Genomic DNA, 24645 nt, shown 5'->3' with positions numbered 1-24645 from the left:
AGGCCGGGCGGGGTGGCTCAAGCCTGTAATCCCAGCACTTTGGGAGGTGGAGGAGGGTGGATCACAAGGTCAAGGAATCGAGACCATCCTGGTCAACATGGTGAAACCCCGTCTCCACTAAAAAATATACAAAAAATTAGCTGGGCACGGTGGCACGTGCCTATAATCCCAGCTACTCAGGAGGTTGAGGCAGGAGAATTGCCTGAACCCAGGAGGCGGAGGTTGCGGTGAGCCGAGATCGAGCTATTGCACTCCAGCCTGGGTAACAAGCACGAAACTCAGTCTCAAAAAAAAAAAAAAAAAAAAAATATATATATATATATATATATATATTTCACTTAGCATTAGTGAAGGTTATTCCACTTTTATTATACTTGGTATATATATCATATAATATAGTCTACATTTAAAAATTGCCTCCAGTGTGGAGAAAAGGTAATGCTTTCGAATACTAATTTTTCAGTCTATTTACTTCTCTGTGATTTTGTCATCAGTTTACAAATTAGGAATAACTTATTTTTCAGGACTAACCTAGCTAATTTTTTAAAAAATACATTTTATTGCATTTTAGGTTTTGGGGTACATCTGCAGAACGTGCAGGATTGTTGCATAAGTACATGCATGGCAATGTGATTTGCTGCCTCCATCCCCATCAACTATATCTGACATTTCTCCCCATGTTATCCCTCTCCAACTTCCTAACTCCTGCTGTCCCTCCCCTAGTCCTCCCAAACACCCCAGTGTGTGATTCTCCCTACCCTGTGTCCATGTGTTCTCATTGTTCAATACCCACCTATGAGTGAGAACATGCAGTGTTTGATTTTCTGTTCTTGTGTCAGTTTGCTGAGAATGATGGTTTCCAGATTCATCTATGTCCCTACAAAGGGCATGAACTCATCATTTTTTATGGCTGCATAGTATTCCATGGTGTATATGTGCCACATTTTTCTTGTCCAGTCTATCATCAATGGGCATTTGGGTTGGTTCCAGGTCTTTGCTATTGTAAACAGTGCCGCATATGTGTGCATATGTCTTTATAATAGAACTCTCTCTCTCTCTCTCTCTCTCTCTATATATATATATATATACCCAGTAATGGGATTGCTAGGTCAAATGGAATTTCTATTTCTGGCTCCTTGAGGAATTGCCACACTGTTTTCCACAATGGTTGAACTAATTTACACTCCCACCAGCAGTGTGACAGTGTTCCTATTTCTCCACATCCTCTCCAGCATCTGTTGTCTCCAGATTTTTTAATGATCGCTATTCTAACTGGTGTGAGATGGTATCTCAATGTGGTTTTGATTTGCATTTCTCTAATGACCAGTGATGATGAGCATTTTTAAAATGTTTGTTGGCTTCATATATGTATTCTTTTGAAAAGTGTCTGTTTATGTCATTCACCCACTTTTGAATGGGTTTGTTTGTTTTTTTTTCTTGTAAATCTGCTTTAGTTCTTTGTAGATTCTGAATATTAGCCCTTTGTCAGATGGGTAGCTTGCAAAAATTTTTTCCCATTCTGTTGGTGGCTGATTCACTCTAATGATTGTTTCTTTTGCTGTGCAGAAGCTCTGGAGTTTAATTAGATCCCATTTGTCTATTTTGGCTTTTGTTGCCAGTGCTTTTGGTGTTTTAATCATGAAGTCCTTGCCTATACCTATGTCCTGAATGGTTTTGCTTAGGTTCCTTCTAAGGTTTATATGGTGTTAGGTCTTATGTTTAAGTCTTTAATCAATCTGGAGTTAATTTTAGTGTAAGGTGTCGGGAAGAGGTCCAGTTTCTGCTTTCTGCACATGGCTAGCCAGTTTTCCCAACCCCATTTATTAAACAGGGAATCTTCCTCATTGTTTGTTTTTGTCAGGTTTGTCAAAGATCAGATGGTTGTGGACATGTGGAGCTGGCTTTGGGGCATCTGTTCTGTTCCATTGTTATATATCTCTGTTGTGGTACCAGTACCATGCTGTTTTGATTACTGTAGCCTTGTAGTATAGTTTGAAGTCAGGTAGCATGATGCCTCCAGCTTTGTTCTTTTTGCTTAGGATTGTCTTGGCAGTGAGAGCTCTCTTTTGCTTCCATATGAAATTTAAGGTGTTTTTTTTCCAGTTCTGTAAAGAGGGTCATAGGTAGCTTGATGGGGATAGTGTTGAATTTATAAATTACTTTGGGCAGTATAGCCATTTTCACAATATTGATTCTTCCTAACCATGAGCATGGAATGTTTTTCCATCTGTTTGTGTCTTCTCTTATTTACTTGAGCAGTGATTTGTAGTTCTCCTTGAAGAGGTCCTTTACATCCTTTGTTAGTTATATTCCTGGGTATTTTATTCTCTTTTAGCAATTATGAATGGCAGTTTGTTCTTTATTTGGCTCTCTTGAAGTCTGTTACTGGTGTACAGGAATGCTTGTGATTTCTGCAGATTGATTTTGTAACCTGAGACTTTGCAAAAGTTGCTTATCAGTTTTAGGAGCTTTTGGGCTGAGATGATGGGGTCTCTAAATATACAATCATGTCGTCTGCAAATAGAGACAATTTGACGTCCTCCTTTCCTAAGTGAATATCCTTTATTTCTTTTTCTTGCCTGAATGCTCTGGCTAGAACTTTCAATACTATATTGAATAGGAGTGGTGAGAGAGGACATTCTTGTCTAGTCTCAGATTTCAAAGGGAATGCTTCCAGTTTTTGCCCGTTCAATGTGATATTGGCTGTTGGTTTGTTGTAAACAGCTTTTATTATTTTGAGATACATTCTGTCAATACCTAGTTTATTGAGAGTTTTTAGCACAAAGTGCTGTTGAATTTTGTCGAAGGCCTTCTCTGCATTTATTGAGATATTCATGTGGTTTTATCTTTGGTTTTGTTTATGTGGTGAATTACGTTTACAGACTTGCATATATTGAACCAGCCTTGCATCCCAGGGATGAAGCCCATTTAATCGTGATAGATAAGCTTTTTGATGTGCTATTGCAGTCAGTTTGCCTGTATTTTATTGAAGATTTCTTCTATGTTCCTCATGGATATTGACCTGAAGTTTTCTTTTTTTTGTTGAGTCTCTGCTGGGTTTTGCTATCAAGATGATGTTGGTCTCATAAAATGATTTGGGAGGATTCCCTCTTTTTGGATTGTTTGGAATAGTTTCAGAAGGAATGGTACCAGCTCCTTTTTGTATGTCTGGTAGAATTCGGCTGTGAACCCATCTGGAACTGGGCTTTTTTTGGTTGGTAGCCTATTAATTGCTTCCTCAACTTTGGTCCTTTTTATTGGTCTATTCAGGGTTTAAACTTCTTCCTGGTTTAGGCTTGGGAGGGTGCAAATGTTCAGATATTTATCTATTTCTTCCAGGTTTACTGGTTTGTGTGCATAGGATTGTTTGTAATAATCTCTGATGGTAGTTTGTATTTCTGTGGAATCTGTGGTGATATCCCCTTCATCGTTTTTTATTGCATCTATTTGATTCTTCTCTCTTTTCTTTTTTATTAATCTGGCTAGTGGTCTGTCTATATTGTTGATCTTTTCAAAAAACCAGCTCCTGGATTTATTGATTTTTTGAAGGGTTTTTTTTTTTTGTGTGTGTCTCTATCTCCTTCAGTTCTGCTCTGATCTTAGTTATTTCTTGTCTTCTGCTAGGTTTTGAGTTTTTTTTTTTTTTAATCTTACTCCTCTGGCTCTTTCAATTTTGATGATAGGGTGTTGATTTTAGATCTTTCCTTGCTTCTCATGTGGGCACTTATTGCTATAAATTTCCCTCTAGACACTGCTTTAAATGTGTCCCAGAGATTTTGGTATGTTGTGTCTTTATTCCCATTCATTTCGAAGAACATCTTTATTTCTGCCTTCATTTCATTGTTTATCCAGTCAGCTTCCCAAAGCCAGTTGTTCAGTTTCCATTAAGTTTTACAGTTCTGAGTTAGTTTCTTAATCCTGAGTTCTAATTTGATTGCACTGTGGTCTGAGAGACTGTTTTGATTTCTGTTCTTTTGCATTTGCTGAGCAGCGATTTACTTCCAATTATGTCATCAATTTTAGAGTAGGTGCAATGCGGTGCTGAGAAGAATGTATATTCTGTGGATTTGGGGTGGAGAGTTCTGTAAATGTCTATTAGATTTGCTTGGTCCAGATCTGAGTTCAAGTCCTGGATATCGTTGTTAATTTTCTGTCTGGCTGATCAGTCTAATATTGACAGTGGAGTGTTAAAGTCTCCCACTATTATTGTGTGGGAGTCTAAGTCTTTGTAGGTTGTTAAGAACTTGCTCTATGTGTCTGGGTGCTCCTGTATTGGGCGTGTACATATTTAGGAGAGTTAGCTCTTCTTGTTGCATTGATCCTTTTCCCATTATGTAATGCCCTTCTTTTCTCTTTTGATCTCTGTTGGTATAAAGTGTATTTATCAGAGACTAGGATTGCAACTCCCACTTTTTTTTTTTTTTTTTTTTGCTCTCCATTTGCTTGGTAAATCTTCCTACATCCCTTTGTTGTGAGCTTATGTGTATCCTTGCATGTGAGATGGGTTTCCTGGATACAGCACACCAATGGGTTTTGACTTTTATCCAGTTTGCCAATCTGTGTCTTTTGACTGGGGCATTTAGCCCATTTACATTTAAGGTTAATATTGTTGCATGTGAATTTAATCCTGCCATTTTGATGCTAGCTGGTTGTTTTGCCCATTAGTTGACACAGTTTCCTCATTGTGTCAATGCTCTTTACCATTTGGTACCTTGTTGAAGTGGGTGGTACTGGTTGTTCCTTTCTATGTTTAGTGCTTCTTTCAGGAGCTCTTGTAAGGTAGGCCTGGTGGTGACGAAATCTCTGAGCAATTGCTTGTTCTTAAAAGATTTATTTCTCCTTCACTTATGAAGCTTAGTTTGGTTGGATATGAAATTCTAGGTTGAAAGTTCTTTTCTTTAAGGATGTTGAATATTGGCCCTCCACTCTCTCTGGCTTGTAGGGTTTCTGCTAATAGATCTGCTATGAGTCTGACGGGCTTCCCTTTGTGAGTAACTCGACCTTTCTGTCTGGCTGCCCTTAGCATTTTTCTTTCATTTCCATGCTGGTGAATCTGACAATTATGTGCCTTGTGGTTCCTCTTCTTGAGGAATATCTTGTGGTGTTCTCTGTATTTCTGGACTTGAATATTGGCCTGCCTTGCTGTAACCTAGCTAATTTTTAAATTTTTTGTTGAGATGGGGTCTCACTCTGCTGTCTAGACTGGGGTCACTTTCCTTTTATTTTTTGAGATGATGTTGTGCCCTTGCCCAGGCTGGATTGTAATGGTGCAATTTTGGCTTACTGCAACCTCCACCGCCTGACTCAAGCAATTCTCCATCTAAGCCTCCCAAGTAGCTGGGATTAGTAGTATGCAACCACACTGGCTAATTTTGTCTTTTTGGTAGAGATGGGGTTTCACCATGTTAGCCAGGCTAGTCTCAAACTCCTGACTGCAAGCAATCCACCTGCCTCAGCCTCCCAAACTGCTGAGATTACAGGCGTGAGCCACGGCTCCCTGCTGGGTCACCATCTTTTAAAGTAAATATTTTACTTAATTATAGCACACATACAGAAAAATCCATAAATTATAATTGTTCATCTTGATATGTCTTAGAAAGTGTACATACCTGTTAAACTGCACCCAGAACTAGAAAGTAGAATTAGAACATCATCAGCAACCAAATCCCTTTCTGACTCTTTCCACAACTACTACTGATTTTTAGCACTATTTGTTCTGTCAGTTTTTGAACTTCATTTTGTCAGTTTCTGAACTCTAATAAATGAAATGAAAGACTTGTCCTTTTTTTGTGTCTGACCTTTTTTGCTTAGCATTATCTTTGTGAGATCTATTGATGGTGCATGTAGATATGGTTCATTCATTCCTGTTCCCACTGCTGTTTAATATTCCAGTTTTACTCTCTTTTAAAATGTAAGAATTTTGTAAAGGAATTCATGAATCTCAATATAATATCACAAAATAATCTTAATGCTTTGAAAGAGATGGAATTTGTTATGCTATAGGTGGTTCTTATTTTTCATGGTTGGTATCTTAGGGAAAGCGCTGATAAGTGATATAATTTATCTAGTGTGCTAACAAAAAATAATGTTAAAATGTAATACTAAGTTAAGAGAAAAATTGCTGTCTTTATAAAAGTGAAATTTCAAATCATCTCTTGCTTAAAATATTCAGGTAGAATTTATTTAGTTAGATGTTATTCTGATTCCAATTCTCAATTTTGTGTTATTAATTATCTTAAGCAACATTCAGAAGTAAAAATATAAACACTTAAGTTTACTCTACCTTCTCCCCGTAACTAAAGCATTTACAGAGTTCACTTTTATGTCCGAACCAATTTTCTTAACACACGGGCCATTGGATTAAGAACACTCTTTTGGGAAGAAGTTGCATTTACTCTCTCGAAGATTAGAGCACCTGTCAGTATTTTCATTTAGTAGCAATCTAAGGAGCTGTTGAAGGACACTGTAAATGTAGGTTAACCTACATGCTTGAGCCAGAGTGTACAAATTTATGATTTATAAATTGATGGCAGCTGAATAGAAATTGTCAAGTGGGATTTTGCAGTGTAAAGTGTTTTATATCACTTATGTGTTTTGACTGCAGGAAAGTGACTTGTGCAATTCTTTCTAAAAAATTCTAATATATCTAGCATGCAGTTCCTGGTTGCCCCCAGATTCTTGGTTTTTGACAAGATAGCAATAATGACATGAGCTATTGAAAGAGTTGAATTAATTAAACAATGGAGCAGTCCCTTGTTTGTACAGAAGTATAAATCTGTAAGTACAAGCACTCAGATATCACAAAGAAATTTCTCTGCAGCATCGTCATCACTGGAGACAGACCACACCCAGTTCTGATTCATTTTGTCCCTTGCACCTGTACATCTCCGTGTATTTTTAAGTGCTCTGGTATAGCTTAGGCCTGCTGGCCGCACAGTAATGTCAGGAACCTTCACATTTAAAAAAGGTCATGTGTGTGCCTTGATAATTTGATTTATTGTTGTGATTTTGCATTTTTCCCTCACAAGAAAAACCACCAATATAAAACAAATTCAGTAAGTGTCCTCTGCCTGTCACTGGGCGAAGCATGTTCGCATCATCATATTTTTCCTTAGCAATTCTATAAAGTACATTTACTTTTTGAGGCACACAATGACCCAAGATTAGACAAGTCACAATTTGCTAGACATGGATTTTAACTTATCCTACATTCCTAGGAAGAGACCTAGAAATTGTAAATGTCCCTTATTATTGTGGTATTCTTATTAAAGTTTTTCCCCTCAAGTGACATTACTGAGTTTTATTTATTTTGTACTGCTATAAAAATGCAGATCTCAGAGTAGGCAGGGAAATGACCCTGTTTTTACAAAGGAATGACTGCTTCCTAAGAAAATAAGAAGATTCCTCAAATTCCACAAGGAATATGTGCTTTACGTAAGGCTAACCAGTCAGCAAATATGTGTGTAGGGCACAACATAAGCTAAAGACTGTGACGGGAGGTGTTTGGTGCCACTCTTTTAAGGCTAGTAGGGGCTGCTGGTTGGGCCACCCTTTTAGAGAAGTGGTTCTCAAACTTGAATAGTCTATTGATTTCTTTTAAAGTATATTATAAAATTATGACCTCCAGTGTTATTTTTATTATAGTGTTAATGTAAATATTAAAAACATAAAACTCCTTAAATTCTTGTACCACTATAAAAAAGAAACTTTGACAAATTAGGTAAAACTTAGTTACATAAATTTTATAGTGTTATTCAAATAAAGGATGTAAATTTAATACAATGAATAGAAATGTCTAAAACTAAATTTGACATACTATGTTTAGTAATAAAAGATATAACCTCCAAGTTCTATATTTAATTTAATTAGTTTCTGATTTTGACTCCAATAAAAATGATATAAAGAACACCTTTTTTGTAAGTATGTTGTACAAACTATTCTTAATAACTTTAAGGTGTCAGTTCCTACTTCAGGCTAATAAGACTTAAAGCTATCAGAGAATAGCTTTAAAAGAATATAATCTTTGAACGCTCTCTTTATTTACTTGGATAGGAAATTACTATTGGGATAGAGTTGTGTATTCAAACCAATAAAAGCTAAAATTGAAAACTGAAAAAATGTTTCACTGTGGATTTTCTGTTACACTTACTGCTAATGATCAGTGCAAGTTGAACCATAGGACGATAGCATCTGAGCATATGTTAATACGCTGACTGCTGCTGCTCAGGCACTTTTGGCTCATCATGTCCTGCCATATATGATAAGCAGATTCTCTGATGATTCTTGTCTTTCTACTACAGCAAAACATTCTGTCTATATGTATCTGTATATCATTTGGACTTCACTTGTTATGCACTAAGTTATAAACTCAAAGGCATATGCTGAAATTATATGGTTATACTCACTTATAGGTTAGCCATGTAGACGACCTGGAATATGCTATTATTTTCTTTATTAGGTTATTATTGAAATGTAAACAGAGAACTAAAAACTTAAAAAACTTGTAGCAAGCTCATGGACCCCTGTGGGTACACCCCTAGAGCCTTTGGGACAGCACTCTTTTGGAATATAACATGGCTCTATGAATGCACATTCCTTCCTGCCTTTCAAGTCCACACTGCTGGGTGCTAAGAAAGTTGTTCTGTTTTTCTAACATTCAGACACAAGACAACATACAGAACTGTGTCAAGAAGAATTTAAAGGGAAATTTTTCTTTCTCGGCCTGAGATGTCACTCCAGGGTTATAAAGGGGGCAAGTTTTAATGACATCCATCTGTTGCAGATTAAAATAGGTGGGGCTCAGCATTGGAATTCCTTGTTCAGAGTTTGACTATGGGCAAAGTACAATTGGTTTTAGGATTTGAGTGTCCTAGGGACACAAAGCAGCAAGGCAGAGAGAGGATAGTCTTATATTTGTCTGAGACTTTCTCCCAAAGGAGCTGCTTTTGCCTCATTTTCTCTTTATTATGCTTTTATGTGTGAAATCTCCTGGTTGAGCAAAGAAAACCGTCTATTTTAAAGGCATGCTTTTCCTCCTGCTTATCCTTGATTTGAAAACTCTTGCTTTTATCATAATCAGTGGGAAACACAGGATGGCAAACACATTGCTGTATCTCTCTCCATGAATGTTTGAATCCTCTTTCATCTCTGTATTGATTGAAGATAACCAGGATAACCACTGTTTATCCAAAGCGCTTGTGTCAAGAGCTTTAATCACAGATTGACCTCATTGTAGGGTATGATGTGCATGTGTTTGTATGGAACGGGGAGAAGCATATTTCTATGCAAGTGTATACATTTGAGCTTCAATAATGTCAACATTCACACATAAATTTTAAAACCCTGTTTTATTTCTGTCCATGAAATTCACATTCTTGGACTATTTTATAATATTTCCATGTAATGCATTTTTTCACTGTGGGGGAAGCTAAATCCCTTACAGGATTCTAGAAGAATTCAACTTATACGAAGGTCTCCTATGACTCAACTGCTGAAGTGGTTCTTGGCAGGATGGCTCAGATATTACATTTCCATTTGACCCAGCCCCTTCAGAACACTGGACGCACTGTTTTCTAAAATTCTAAAGATTTTCTGTAACCTTGACATGCATCCACTTTTTAAAAGTCTGATTCAGGAAAGAGAAAACCAGTTATGAAAACTTTTTGTTATTCTATAACATCAAAAGCAATCCTCAATGTCATGTCCAATCCCCAGAGAAGGTTCAAAGACTGTCTATGACAAAGACCTCAGCAATACCCGAGGCCTCGCGAGACCATCATCAGCTGCTCTAGGCTTCTGCAGTGCTCTCTCTAGGTGTCTCTTCATCCCTTTGGGGTTAGGGTCTTCCTCTGGCTCCACCTGTTCACAGCATTCTTTTTTATAGGAACAGTAAAGCATCTTGATCTCTTGCTGAGTTTAATCATGTTAGGCATGTAGAGGGAGACAGACAATTGGCTTCTTAATGCAAAGCATCCTTTATCACCTGTTTGTTTTCTCATTCTCAAATGAATGTGTTTCTGAGTAGTTTGTCTCAGATTGGCTCTTAATTTTTCTAGGTTCATGTAGATGGGTGATAGCTGTGAGGGTAGGGAGGGTAGTCAAGAATTTCCTCTCCAGTCGAGGCACTTTATTTAGCAAGTGCCATGATTTACAGAGTAAATATGTAGACCAAAGGCATAACTGTGGTTAACATAGATGAAACAAACCTATAGCTCACAGGCCAGAAATCTGTAGTAATATCCACTGTGATATTTGAAGGTGTTGGATAGGATAGCAGATAAACACCTTCTGGATAGGATAGGAGATAAAACTTCCAGCTCTAAACTGATGAACATAAATTAAATTTTAGGTCTTCTACTAAATAAGTGTGTGTAAATATGTGACTTTGGAAATTTCTAAATATCTTTCCTCATTTATTAAATGGGCATAAGAATAGTTTTTTTCTCACAGTATTATTGTGTTTGTGATATAATACATGTGACTCCCTTAGCTCTGTTCCTGACCCACAGTAAACACTCAGTAAATGCTACCTATAAGCATTTCCTTTACGTACAACTTGGAAGCACTTTATAGGAATAGTCTCTAACATAATATATAGCACACAGATTTGTTTTGGAAAAACTTTATATAGAGGAATAATATGTTCATATTTTATACCTGTAACCTAATACGATTTAATTTCTGTGGTTTTATTGTAAAATTGATATTTCTTGTGAGATGTTAATTTAATACATAGTGTTATAATTCACTTTTAAGTGCTGTGACAACAAACCTGAAAGTAGGAAATCTTGGAATTTAGCATTTGCTGCAAACAGCAAAATAAATTTCACAGAATAGTCGTTTAAATATGAGTCACAGTTCAGTTACTATAGCATTGCAGATATTTGTGGGGCACTCTGCCATCGGCACAGCCTTCAGGAAGGATGAAGAGTGAAGAACAGTGTGATATTAATCATACAATGAAGCATTTCTAAAGAATCAGGGCATGAATTCCAGATGTATAGATTTCAGTCACACCTTTCAACTCTTAATAAATAATCTATCTCATTTATAAACATATATGCAACTTGGTATTTGGGTTAAAAGTGAGGTAATTTAGTTCTGTGGTTTTCAGTCTTCCCATGTGTAAATCATTTTAACAGTTTGCAAGTAATTCTATATTTGAAACTCCCAGAGAAAATACTTCCATTTCTATCTCTATATATCACCAGGGATCATAATAAATAGCTGATAGAGTGTGCCAAGAGGTTCCTGCCAAGTACATTTTTTGAGGGAGGGAGGCAGTGTAGCCTAGTGAGGAGAATGTTTGATTAAGTCATCAAACCTTCATCTCACTTACTAATAGGTAAATTATGTCTCTTTTTATGCTACCATTTACCATTTTCTCTTCAGTCAGATATTATATCACAAGAAAAATTATAACAGTTATGCAGGTGTCTTGGGATCTAGCAAAAGTTTGTCATCATTATTATGTTAAGGTTTAAAAGTCAGACTTCATAACCAAGCCAGAGGGGCAGCATGATTACAACTGTGCATCTGGAGCAGCTCTCTTTAGGACTTTTCACGGACAGAATTCAGCTGATTCTCCCAGCATTCGATTTTGAGAAGAGTGTGGGAAGATGAGAAACTTAAAAAGCAGTCACCCCATCCAGTGACCATCTTTACCAGAAGATTTTAGTCTGGTATTATGTCAGCTGGTTCAAATTTAATCATATTTTCCCAAAATCACTGGGATCACAAAATTTGCATCAGCCCAGTCCACACCTGCCAAGTAGTATTATCCCCTTTCTTCAAAGCACCCTCAGAGCTTTCTGTTATTCACTTATAATGAGAACAGATGATTGGCAAGTGACCCATACTCAGTGTCCTTCCTCAGAAGCATCTGAAAACCGACAGGAAAGAAAGAGAAAGAAAAAACAGTAGCTTTAATTTCTTTAGCTTTCTGATTCTTTTTTGACTCGACACTAAGCTCAGTATAAAGCTGCTAGAATCTTGAAGCTAAAATGAATAATAGCAGTATTTGAGGCTAGGATCAATACATCTTCAAATGTGGCTGAAGATTTTGAATAAAGCAGTAACAATTATTTCGATTTTAATGGTTCTTTTATACTCTAAAATACTGACTTTTAATGTACTTAACTCTCTAGAAATATTGTGAAGTTCCTACCTTATACAGTAAATGATTTTTCAATGTTTTAAACTCAGCATTATTGAAATCTTTCCAACTAAAGCTTTTCTGACTTCCGTGTAAACATTCTTGTCTTTCTGTATTTGATACATTTTTATTTCATCAATAGTTCACTAAAGTCTTTTCTTTTTCTCACAGTCTGACAGCAATGCAAGCTTTCTTCGTGCTGCCAGAGCAGGCAACCTGGACAAAGTTGTGGAATATCTGAAGGGGGGCATAGACATCAATACCTGCAATCAGGTAAGAAAGTGGCAGCTGGCTGTGTGTCGTATAATGAAGAAACACTCATTATATTCTCAGAGCCAAAAATTATTTGTGTCTTTATTAAAAATACTAAAATATCAGTGACTCAGACTCCTGAAGCCCTATTTTTGTCTCCTTACCAACTTTTCAAGCATCAGATGTTTAGAGCTAGTGTTGCTGAAAAAGTAGATAGGTCAGTTTTGTTTATGAAATGATCTGGGCCACCTTTAGTTGGAAATTTGACCAAAAATGATGTTTTACTTCTCATTTATCATCTAGTAATCTAGATCTTGGCTTCTTTCCTTCTCTACTATATGCACTTTACTCATGGGAAAGTAATTACAATTCAGTACAGAGAAATAAGAGGATAAAATTTTCTCCTTTTTAAAAATTTATTTATTTATTTATTTATTATTTTTAAATTTTCTCCTTATTAATTTTAAAATATGGCTTATAATGATAGTAATTTGAACATTATTGTAAATGAAGTATCTATTTCTAATGTTCATTCAATAAGGATTTTAGAGAATATTATATGCTTTGGTTATTATTTGGTACCAATATTGACACATTTGTGCTATTTTTGACTGAGATTTTTACATCATGAATTAAAGTGTCTAGTGGACTGCAATATTCACTTTAATGCTAAATGTTGTGTTGTATGTGTTGTGTGTGTGTTTGACAGAGACCTAACTCGGAAGTGAATAATTCTGACTAATTTTAAGTTAAAAGGCGGTAAATGTCATTACTGGATTCTAAATTATATGTAAATTCTTTTTTCTACATCCTGGTATATATTGAACCCAGTTATGTTTAACTTATAGGCCACTAAAATTAGTAAATCTTTCAAAAACAACTCTTCAAAACCTGAACCTGGTATCTTATCCTCAAACTTACTGTACTTCCAAATTCCTACCTGCTGATTTCCTCGGCAATGTGCCATTTCAACCCACCTGTTTCCCATTCCTCATCTTTCCCCCTCTCCAGCCATCACTTCTCTCTTTGTTCACCTTCTGCATCCAGATTACATGAGCTCGGATCACCTTGCAGTACTTAACAGAGTTGTCATAACAGCCTTCTTATTAGCTTCTGTCTTCAGTCTTGTCCACTCTGGTCAATTCTCCACACAATGCCTTGAGTGATAAATAAAAAATCAGATTACAACACTTACTTCCTCCCCATACTTTCTCTGGCTACCAATGCCCAGATTAGTGAGGTGGTCGTATCAAAATCATCTGCAGGCTTTGCAAAGGGTACAGGATTTCCCTCCTTCCACTTCAGTCACTGGCATAGAGAGCATTGTTACTGATGTCAGTATTTCTCGTATTTTAGGGGAATGTGTCTCTTATCCTGAAAGCATGTTGAGAGCTATTTGATGTTGGGAAAGGCATTCTGCTGTGGCCCTGAGAAGTCCTGCAGATACTTTCGGGAATAACAAGAATGAAAGACTTTAGGATTGCTTTTGATCTGGGCCATTTGTCAGGATGGTGCTTGCAGTGAGCAACCTTGAGGGCTTAGGCAATATCTCCCTCTGGATACAAAGCAGGCCTGTGTGAATCCCCCAAGGTCAGTGTTCTCCTTTAACACAAGGGATATGTACAGGCATCCGTCATTGTTTCTTTGCGTCAACCCTGTTAGACGTTAGGGGAAGGAGAGGATAGGGAACTGGTGTAAGCAACAGGCTAACACTTGGCCACTGCTTTTTCTGTGAATTACAGTGTCCTTTGTTTCTGACCCGGAAGACTTATGTTTTCTTCCAGCATCATGAAACAGTAATGGTTTGTCTTTTAACTTTTAGGTAAGATAAAATCCCAAGAACTTTACACAGTTCTTAACACAGACCTGTGGAACAAAGCCAAATTACTGTATCCCAATATGTAATGCCTTCATATGCTGCATTTGCATTCCTCCATCTTATTTTTCATTATCAATTTATCTGATATGGTTTTTTTGTGTTCTTCTGGACAAATAATTTGAACTTTAGATACATTAGTTACCTTAAGAAAGATAGAGCATTCAAACTTTCATATGGATATATGGACTTACTCTATAAAATGCCTATGAAGTTGAATATGAAATATTTAATACTTTTGAGGTACACTCAGGTTTCTTTAAGTAGTTTAAATGCACTCCCCAAATATCAGTTTATTAACTTTCTAAATTTACAATATGTTAGAGAATAAGCAATGAAACTTAGTTCATTTAGGTAAACTTATCATAAATAATGCCAAAAAAGAGAATCCAAGGAAAATAAAGCTCATTTCAAACCAAGTCTGCTTCACACTGAAGTATAACAAATATATTAATTGTATGAAAGGTCTTAGGGTTATTTTAAGAAAGAATAATCTCTCAATAGTAAATACTCAGTTCTTATCATACATATAGACCAACCTAACTTCTTGAGTTAGCTTTTTCTTATAGTGGCCAGCCATCCACGAACATGTCACTATAAAAGGCAAGAACATTTATTTCTGTGAGAAGGCAACATGATGTCACAAAGCCCATATAAAATTTAGAGACCACAGGTTCAAATTCAAGTTTTACCTCTACTTTTAAGAAGTCATTTCACTTCAGAAAGTGACACTTTTCTAACTTGTAAAACAGGATAAAAACAATACATTTGATGCTTGTATCCCTGGGGTTGCAATATAAGTTAGATTATTAAATATAAAAGGACTTTCTAAGATATATGTGTTCTAATTACAATTACTGTATATAATTCACCAGGAATTATACAAATTAAAATTGACTTACACCCCAAATAAAAGGTTGATTCTCCTCAATTCCCTCAAATCACCAAGTATAAAGTAAAGGCAAGGCCAGGTGTGGTGGCTCACACCTATAATCCCAGCACTTCAGGATTATAGTGGGAGGCTGAGGCAGGAGGATTTCTTGAGCCCAGGAGTTCCAGGCTGCAGTGAGATATGATTGTGCCACTGCACTTCAGCCTGGGTTGGTGACAGAGTAACCCTGACTCTCAAAAAATAAATAAATAAAACAGGCTACACCTGTAGTCCCAGCACTTTGGGAGGCCGAGAGGGGTGGTTTGCCTGAGGTCAGGAGTTCGAGACCAGTCTGGCTAACATAGTGAAACCCTGTCTCCATTAAAAATACAAAGAATTAGCCAGGCGTGGCGACATGCACCTGTAATCCCAGCTACTTTGGAGGCTGAGGCAGGGGAATTGCTTGAACCGGGGAGGTAGAGGTTGCAGTAAGCCAAAATCATGCCATTGCACTCCAGCCTGGGCGGCAGAGCGAGACTCCATCTCTAAACAAACAAACAAGCAAACAAACAAACAAACAAACAAAATCCTCAAAGTAAATGTGGTCTGATACTGGTTCTGTATTTTTATTAATACTACTCAAGACAGTATATTAATTAAAGATTAGGGAAATAAAGTGACTAATGTTACCTACTTAGCTACTGTGTATCAGACTTTGTGCTGGGGCTTTACATGTGATGATTGTTAATCGAGATGAAATATTGTGAGATAGGGATCAGCTCAAGTTTATGAATGTAGAAACTGGGCCCACAATGGTTAAGTGACATTCCCAGGGCCACAGGGATCTCAGTTTCCCATGTCTAAGCTTTTTCCTGCTAAAGGATATCTTTTTGTGTAGCTATTTGGAGCTGCCCTTCAAATTAATGCAGTAGTGGTCCTTCATCTTAAACCTCAAAACTTATTTTTTCATCTGCTACTGCTAATATAAAAGAACTTTATTCATAGGCAGTTACAGGATCTTTTAAGTCAAAGAGCACCACCACCAGGATTACTGCTAAAACTCAAATAAAATGTGGAACAGGAAATTATTTCCAAATACCCAGGAAAGTAAAAGAGGCAACTATTCAGCCAAACTATTGCTATTTCTAAATATGCAATATTTAAAGCTAATACAGCATATGAAAGAAGAAAAGAAAATGTATCCTCTATTTTGCTGCTAAGACTGAGTTTCTCGGGAGCATTACGACATGTAATATAGAAACCAGGACTTTCTGTACTCTGTTGTATTTCTCAATGAAAGGCAATCTGGGCTGCACCAGCTTTCCAAAAATATCACATGTGTTGGCGTGCTAAGATTCCTTAAACTGAAATTTGAATCAATGTTTTTTCTTTATAAAATTGGTCTCACAACTACCATGAGAAGTTTAAAATGTAATTCCAAATACTATTTTGCTTCTTAATTATTTAAATGATATGGAGAAAATTCATAAATTCAGCACAAGAAAACACTCTTAAAAGAATGTCAATTTTTCATTATTCTTTTTGAAATGATTACAAATAGGGTTGTTAACTTTTATTTTCTTTAAAAGATTAAACTAGTCATCTATTTACCATATTATTTCTTGTACATTCAGAAGAGAGAATACATGTTAGCATTCAATTTATTTAAGAAACTCATAAAGACTTATATTCTTGCCTATTACCTAGCATAATTTAATGCTGTTACAAACAAGATAAACATGCAGAGATTAAAAATTGAGTTTATAATATATTAATAAAAGTTTATAGCCAGTTACAAGCCAATAAAAACCCCAGAAGTTTCAGATACTTTTACCATGTATACAATTTACTGGTTTCACCGTAGTTACTTCAAAATGAAAGACTATCACTTAGCACTTATTTAATATATAATCCTAGATATGACACCAGTGATTAACAGGTTTTAAAATGCCCTGATTTTTGGTTTTGACCTTTTACTACTAGAGTGTAAAGGTGCAAAATTATCAGTTAAATCCTGTGTTTCCTTTTTCATAAGCAGAAGGCAAGGTTGAAGCACCATTTTCAAAACAATATTAATGTTCCTCAAATAGCAGACCTTTAACAAGAAGAAGATACACCCAACAATGACTTTAGCATATGCTCACCCAGTATGACTCAGACCATGAAGCATATTTGGAAGTCACATTAACAATGTGGATGCTGGAAACCGAATTCTAGTTTTTCCCACTTACTAGCTGAGTGATCCTGGGCAATCAACTTCTGCAGGCCTGAGTTTTCTCAGTTGCAGTAACCATAAGAGCACTGAAGTTTTAGGATTGTTCTGATGATTAAGTGAGATGTTTGCAAAATGCTTGGCAGAGCAATTACTCAATAAATACTAATGAAAATGATTCATATTATAATAATGTAATCTTTTCATATTGATTCTCAGCCTAAGCTTTAGCAAAAGTAGGACTGATTCTCACAAGCATGACAGAACATGAAAGGTATTGCCATAGCCTGTATCACCAAATAGGAAAAAAATTATGACTAGAAGCAATTTGGTAAAGTTACTGTTTATATGAGTTGCATTAAACTAAGATGTTTTTCTGGAACTAAAATCTTGTTAACAAATGCCATTTAGATTCATCTGGTTTAGGCTTCTTTTTAAAAATATTGAAAACAGTTCTATTAGCTTAGGACCTTATAAAAGCAACAAAAATGAATAGGAGAGAATTAAATTCATGAAATTAATAAACTATGAAATAAACTATATACAGTTTTCTAACCAGTTAAAGTATGCACAAATATATATGCAAAAATATAGCTTTATAGCCAAATGCTTATTACTGGCCCCTCATTTAGAAGAAGCAAAAGAAGATGTTTCCATCTGGTTCTTGATATGTGGTTTTGGATTCTGTACCATCCTGTAGTCTCTTTCAATGCATGAGTGCTGGTTCTTGCTCTATACGGGGTAGTGCTGATTCAGATTAGAATTGAGTAACACCTGTCTAATATTTTGAGTACTTATAATTTTCAGTTTCCTTGTTGATATTTGTTCAATGTAAAGTAAATCCAGTAGAGAGTTTTCATCAACTACTTGTCCCCAGCTCTAAGAAGTTTTGACCTATTTATAATTAGACAGGTTTATAAAGATTTTGAAATGTGACTTAGCTTCATGTAAATTATTTCTATGACTGTTTTCTTAAGTACTCTGTTAGAACGGTTTAGATTAGAACAGAATACTTTATATTTTGGAAATTCTCTTGAACACTCTCTTTCTATGGCTAAACAATATGGATTTTAATACCTGATTCCAAGCAGCCACTTGACTCTTCCTAGCTCATTTCAGATAGAGATCTCAGTAGAATCACAGCATTCTTTTCTGCCAGTCTGAACTCAGGTGCACTATTTGTTCATCTACTTATTCAAACTTGTATTGTGTGTTTACTCAGTGGCAGGCTCTGTCCTAGGTGCTGGGGATGGAGCAGCACAGAGAGACAAAAACTCTACTCTTATATAGCTCATAATCTACAACCTTAGAAGAGAAAAGGTAGTATGTGATATCGAGAAAAATACTGCATGGGAGGAGAGAGGAGTGGAATGGGAGCAGCGCATCACCTTAGATAGGATGGGCAAACGAAAATATGAAAAGTTGAACAAGGAGACCATGCACACTGTGGAAGGAGTGCATTTTAGGAGAAGACTTGACAGGTGAGAGAACCCTACAGAGGGAGCATGCTGGTATGTTCAAGGGCCAGCAAGGAAGCCAGCCTGCCTGGAGTAGAATGAGGGAGGGGAAGCGTAGGAGGAGGCTGGGGAGAGCAGAAAACAGCATCGGGTCATGTAAGGCCTTGTAGGCTATTTTGAGAACTTTGGCTTTAATTCTGAACGAGCAGAGAAGTGATTAGAGGGTTTTTAGTAGAGAAGTGACATATGCTGACAAGTCTTAATAGTAACGATCAGGCTGAAAGGGAGCAAGGGCAGAAGCAGAGAACACTTTTGTGATACTTTAGGTGAGAAGTGAGATGTTTTACAGTAGAGCAACAGACAGGAGAATTGGTGAGAAGAGGTCGGATTCTAGATACGTTTCAAAGGTACAGCTGATGTTGCTGATGGAGTTAATGTAGGATGAAGGCAAAAGAGGAATTCAACATGAGGGTTGAGGTCACAATGGAAAGAAAGAGCTGGAGTTTTATTAACTGAGATGCAGAAGACTGTGTGATGAGCAGGTTTCAGGGAATACTCAGCAGGCCAGTTTGGAACATGTTAAGTTTGATTTGTCTGTGTGATATCCAAGATATTGAGTAGGCAATTGGATATATGAGTTTTCTAGGGTCCAGAAAAAAGATTTAGGCCTGAAGTATACATTTTGGCACACCCAGTATATAGATAGTATTCAAAACAGTGATACTGTATGAAGTCACCAAAAGAGAGAGTGTTTATGAAAAATAGAATAGGTTCATGGGCTGAGCCCTGGAGTACTACAATATTTAGAGGTCAGGACGATGAGAGGACACCAAGGAGAATGGTAAAGTGTCTGGGGTTGTAGGAGGAAAACCTGAAGTGTGTGATTTCTTAGAAGCCAAGTGAAAAAATTATTTTATGGTGGATGAAATGATAAATTCTGTAAAATGCTGTTGATCCAATAAGCCAAGGAACTGAACAACAGCCTTAGTACTGTGATGGAAACTGGTGACTTTGATAAATGCAATTTTGATGGAGTGGAGTAGTGAGAGCTGGACTGGAACTCATTTAATACATGATGGGGAGACCAAGGCCTGGCTCTTTCTATCAGAGAAAGAAGAGAAAAATAAAGGTGACTAGAAGAGTAAGTGGAATCAAGAGAGGCTTTCTTTGCAATAGGAAAGAAATAATAGCTTTGCTTTGTTGAAAAAATCAACAAAAAAGGAAAAATCAATAATTTGAGAGAGAGAGAGAGAGAGAGAGAAAGAGAGAGAGAGAGAGATGAGAGAATTATTGGATGGTGTCCTTGAGTTGATGAGAAGGGGTGATGGAGCCTGGTGTACAAGTAGAGGGATTGGCTTTTGCTAGAATCACGGTAGTTCAGGTAAAGGAAAGGTAGTATATGGGCAGAGAGGCAGGAAGTAGTGTGAGTGCCATGCTGGGAGCTGAATGTGGAGCAGAAGTTCTAATTGCTTCTATTTTTTTCAGTGAAATATGAGTCTAGGTTATTAGCTGAGAGTAAAGATAGGAGAGGAGGGGATAGAGGTGGAGGAGGGAGAAGGCGTGAAATAATAATCCAGGAGAGTGGGAGAGATAGCAATTGAGGGTAAGACGGTATGATTGTCAGGCAGCATTAAGGGTCTGCTTGAGCATCATGATCAAGAATTTAAAGTGAGTCCAGGTGGCATATGTGTGTGTTCTTCTGCAGCTACATTAAGAAATGGGATCACATAAGGAGTTATATATAGCCAAGAATGTGGTTTAGCTAAACATGTATGGCAGAACTAGAGAAACACAAGGGAACTGAGGATGCATATAAGGGAATGAATAAAATAAAGATAAAGACTATGCACAGAATTCATGTCAAGTGAGGAGATAAGTCGGCACTGTGAAAAGATGAATAGCTCTAAGTATCAAGGATTGAAGGATTGCTGGAGTTGGATGAGTAGATTAGAAAGAGAGTAAGTGGTGCTCAAAGGGTTGGATGCTTAAAATTAAAATCCTAGGGGAAGTTTATAATTATTGGAAAGGAAAATGTCTAGCATGTGATTGTGGAAGTAAGTGGATAAGGTAGAGAAAAGGAAAATCATTGGCAGAGAGGAATTCAAGAACCTGAAAACCTGGAGTTTTGGAAAAATCACTTATGTATACGTAGGAGAAAGTGGCAATGAGCTAGAAGCTAAAATCTTCAAGGGACAAGGGATGGGATAAAGAGGATATGGGCTGAGACATCAGGAGGTTAAAAAAATGGGGGAGGAAAAATAGTTTAAAAGATCAATGAGAAGCAAGGCGCAAAATATGGCTCCCCCAAGTTCAATGATTAAAGGAATATGGCGGGGGGTGGTTTTAAGTATCTATCACGTGAGTAGACTTCAGGGAAGCAGTGTCTTTGGATTTCAATTAAAGCAAGAAGCTTAAAAGGGTTATTCAGGGAAAAGATTTAGCCCAGAGTTCTTGCTAACAACTACACTCATGCATTCTAAAGGATCAGTATGGGAGTTTTGGTAAATGGGAAGTGATAGGAGATAGAAATCATAGGAGACAGAATCAGAAAAGGAGGTATACAAAGGTGGAGAAGGATAAGATGTGCAGGGATGATGGTGGCGCTGGTGACTACTATTAACAGGGATAGAGAACATGATAAGTTTAGCCCAGACAGTCCCAAGCAGATAGTGATGGTGATATTGTAGAGACTGTTTGGAGCAAGAGTTGGGGGAATCTATCCAGGCGTCTGTAGAGTTCAGAAGTCCCATCTTGATTTTTGCTGTTGGAGACCAGCAGAGGGAAGATCTTAATCAAAATATGTACTCGCTGCAACTCTTCCAGTATGTACTACACAGGTGATGTGTGAGAGGAGGTGAAGCTGCCATTACTGCCTAATCATTTTTCTCCCATTATACTTTAACTTCTGGGATACAAGTGTGGAATGCACAGGTTTGTGACATAGGTATACATGTGCCATGGTGGTTTGCTGCACCCATCAACCCATCATCTACATTAGGTATTTCTCCTAATGCTATTCCTCCCCTAGGTCCCCACCCCTGGAAAGGCCCTGATGTGTGACGTTCCCCTCCCTGTGTCCATGTGTTCACATTGTTCAACTCCTACTTATGAGTGAGAACATGCAGTGTTTGACTTTCTGTTCCTGTGTTAGTTTGCTGAGAATGATAGTTTCCAGCTTCTCCCATGTTTCTGCAGAGGACATGAACTCATCCTTTTTATGGCTGCATAGTATTCCATGGTGTATATGTGCCATATTTTCTTTATCCAGTTTTTGAATTGGCTCCAAGTCTTTGCTGTTGTGAATAGTGCTGCAATAAACATACGTGTGCATGTATCTTTAGAGTAGAACGATTCATAATCTTTTGGGTATATACCCAGTAGTGGGATTATTGGGTCAAATGTACTTCTGGTTCTAGATCCCTGAGGAATTGCTACACTGTCTTCCACAATGGTTGAACTAAAAGTGTTCCTATTTCTCCACATCCTCTCCAGTATCAGTCATTTCCTGACGTTTTAATAATCACCTTTCTAACTGGCATGAGATGGTATCTCATTGTGGTTTTGATTTGCATTTCTCTAATGACTAGTGATGATGATCTTTTCTTCATATGTTTGTTGGCCACGTAAATGTCTTCTTTTGAGAATGTCTTCTTCTGTTCACATCCTTTGCTCACGTTTTGATGGAGTTTGTTTTTTTCTTTTAAATTTGCTTAAGTTCTTTGTATAGTTTGGATATTAGCCCTTTGTCAGATGGATAGATTGCAAAAAATTTTCTCCCATTCTGTAGATTGCCAGTTAACTCTGATATAGTTTCTTCTGCTGTGCAGAATCTCTTTAGTTTAATTAGATCCCATTTGTCAATTTTGGCTTTTGTTGCCATTGTTTTAGTTTTAGTCATGAAGATTTTGCCCACACCTATGTCCTGAATGGATTGCCTAGGTTTTCTTCTAGGGTATTTGTGGTTTTAGGTCTTTAATCCACCTTGAGTTAATTTTTGTATGAGGTGTAAGGAAGGGGTCCAGTTTCAGTTCTATGCATATGGCTAGTCAGTTTTCCCAACACCATTTATTAAATAGGGAAGGTGGAGCTTTAGCAGACTTAAACGTTCCTGCCTACTGGCTCTGAAGAGAGCAGTGGACCTCCCAGCACAGTGCTTGAGCTCTGCTAAGGGACAGACTGCCTCCTCAAGTGGGTCTCTGACCCCTGTGCCTCCTGACTAGGAGACACCTCTCAGCAGAGGTTGACAGACACCTCATACAGGAGAGCTCCAGCTGGCATCTGGCAGGTGTCCCTCTGGGATGAAGCTTCTAGAGGAAGGAACAGGCAGCAATCTTTGCTGTTCTGCAGCCTTCGCTGGTGATACCCTGAAAAACAGGGTCTGTAATGGACTTCCAGCAAAATCCAGCAGACCTGCAGCAGAGGGTCCTGACTGTTAGAAGAAAAGCTAACACACAGAAAGGAATAGCATCAACATCAAAAAAAGATGTCCACACAAAAACCCCATCCAGAGGTCACCAACATTAGAAACCAAAAGTAGATAAATCCATGAAGATGAGGAAAAGACAGCACAAAAGGGGTGAAAAAAGGATTTTAAACAGTCTTTGCCTCTCTCTCTCTCTCTCTCTCTCTCTGTGTATTGATGATTGTAAAGTAGTAAACAAATCCTATGATCCCTAGTTTTTTCAAGGCCTCTTCTCTTATGGAATACATAGAAAAGAAAAAGGAAACCTTGTTTTCAAATGGCAATTTATTCAAATTGGGGATTCTCTTCTTAGAAAAAAAGAACATTGTATAGAAGATAATTTGTCAGAATTAAGAAGTGGTTGTCAGAGGCTGGGTGCAGTGGCTCAAGCCTGTAATGCCAGCACTTTGGGAGGCTGAGGTGGGAAGATCACAAGGTCAGGAGTTTGAGACCAGCCTGGCCCGTATGGTAAATCACATCTCTACTAAAAATACAAAAATTAGCTGGGTGTGGTGGTAGCGTGGATCTGTAGTCCCAGCTACTCAGCTGAGGCAGGAGAATCACTTGAAAACTGGAGGTTGCAGTGAGTGGAGATTGTGTCGCTGCACTCCAGCCTGAGGAACAGAGCAAGACTCTGTCTAAAGAAGAAAGAGGAGGAGGAGGAGGAGGAGGAGGAGGAGGAGGAGGAGGAGGAGGAGGAGGAGGAGGAGGAGGAGGAAGAAGAAGAAGAAGAAAGAAGCAACAGCAGCAGCAGTAGTAGTAGTGGTTGAGTGGTTGTCAGATTGATGTGGGCATGATCAGAGCAACCTGTCTGTGAATGAACCTGCATATGTGTAAGTGTAAAGCCTCATGTACACAATTGTTTTTAGTCCCCATACTCAGTTCATTTTTTGCCTTTTTACTCAGAAATGAGAGGTCTTCAGGGTAGGATGAAAGAGACCCAGATGCAGATGAGTAAGAGCCCATAAAAGCATGCCTTGAGGCATAAAGACGCTTCCCCATTCCACCCCTACCCCAAACTGTCATTACTTAAAAAAAGAAAGCTCTTTTTGCAGGATGGGGTGGGCAGAGGGGACAGTCTGAAATGAATCTCTGCACCTTAGTGGGTATGCAGTCATTGCTGGAGTTGGTGAAGGCTGTTACTGCCTTTGGGAAAAAGAGAATTTGCAGTGTAATATCTCCTTTGAGAAATAAGGGAAGACAGCAATAGTGCCCATGGGAGGTAGAGGAGGGAAGCAGGCAGAGAAAACTGTTTATCAGAAAGTTGAGAATATAATTTCTCATCCAAAGTAACCATCAGAAATTTTTCAAGAGATGTGTTATTCAAGTTATCTTGGAATTTTGAGTTTGGACGCCAAACT

The 24645-nt window shown here is 37.5% G+C and overlaps 1 protein-coding gene across 50 annotated transcripts in view; it reads left to right on the top strand.

The window, feature by feature from the left end:
* The window catches only part of ANK2 (ankyrin 2), a 589059-nt gene that overhangs the window by 370539 nt on the left and 193875 nt on the right, over positions 1 to 24645 (top strand). For all 50 annotated transcript variants that reach the window (XM_078366661.1, XM_078366656.1, XM_078366650.1 and 47 more), the window contains one exon: positions 12326 to 12427. In XM_078366661.1, the coding sequence (XP_078222787.1) occupies positions 12326 to 12427 (102 nt within the window). The remainder of the gene's footprint in view (positions 1 to 12325; positions 12428 to 24645) is intronic.

The sequence above is a fragment of the Callithrix jacchus genome, chromosome 3, assembly GCF_049354715.1.
Source record: "Callithrix jacchus isolate 240 chromosome 3, calJac240_pri, whole genome shotgun sequence".
In the NCBI taxonomy this organism is placed as follows: domain Eukaryota; kingdom Metazoa; phylum Chordata; class Mammalia; order Primates; family Cebidae; genus Callithrix; species Callithrix jacchus.
The sequence above is the reverse complement of the archived record's forward strand: the minus strand, read 5'-3'. Positions and strand labels throughout refer to the sequence as shown.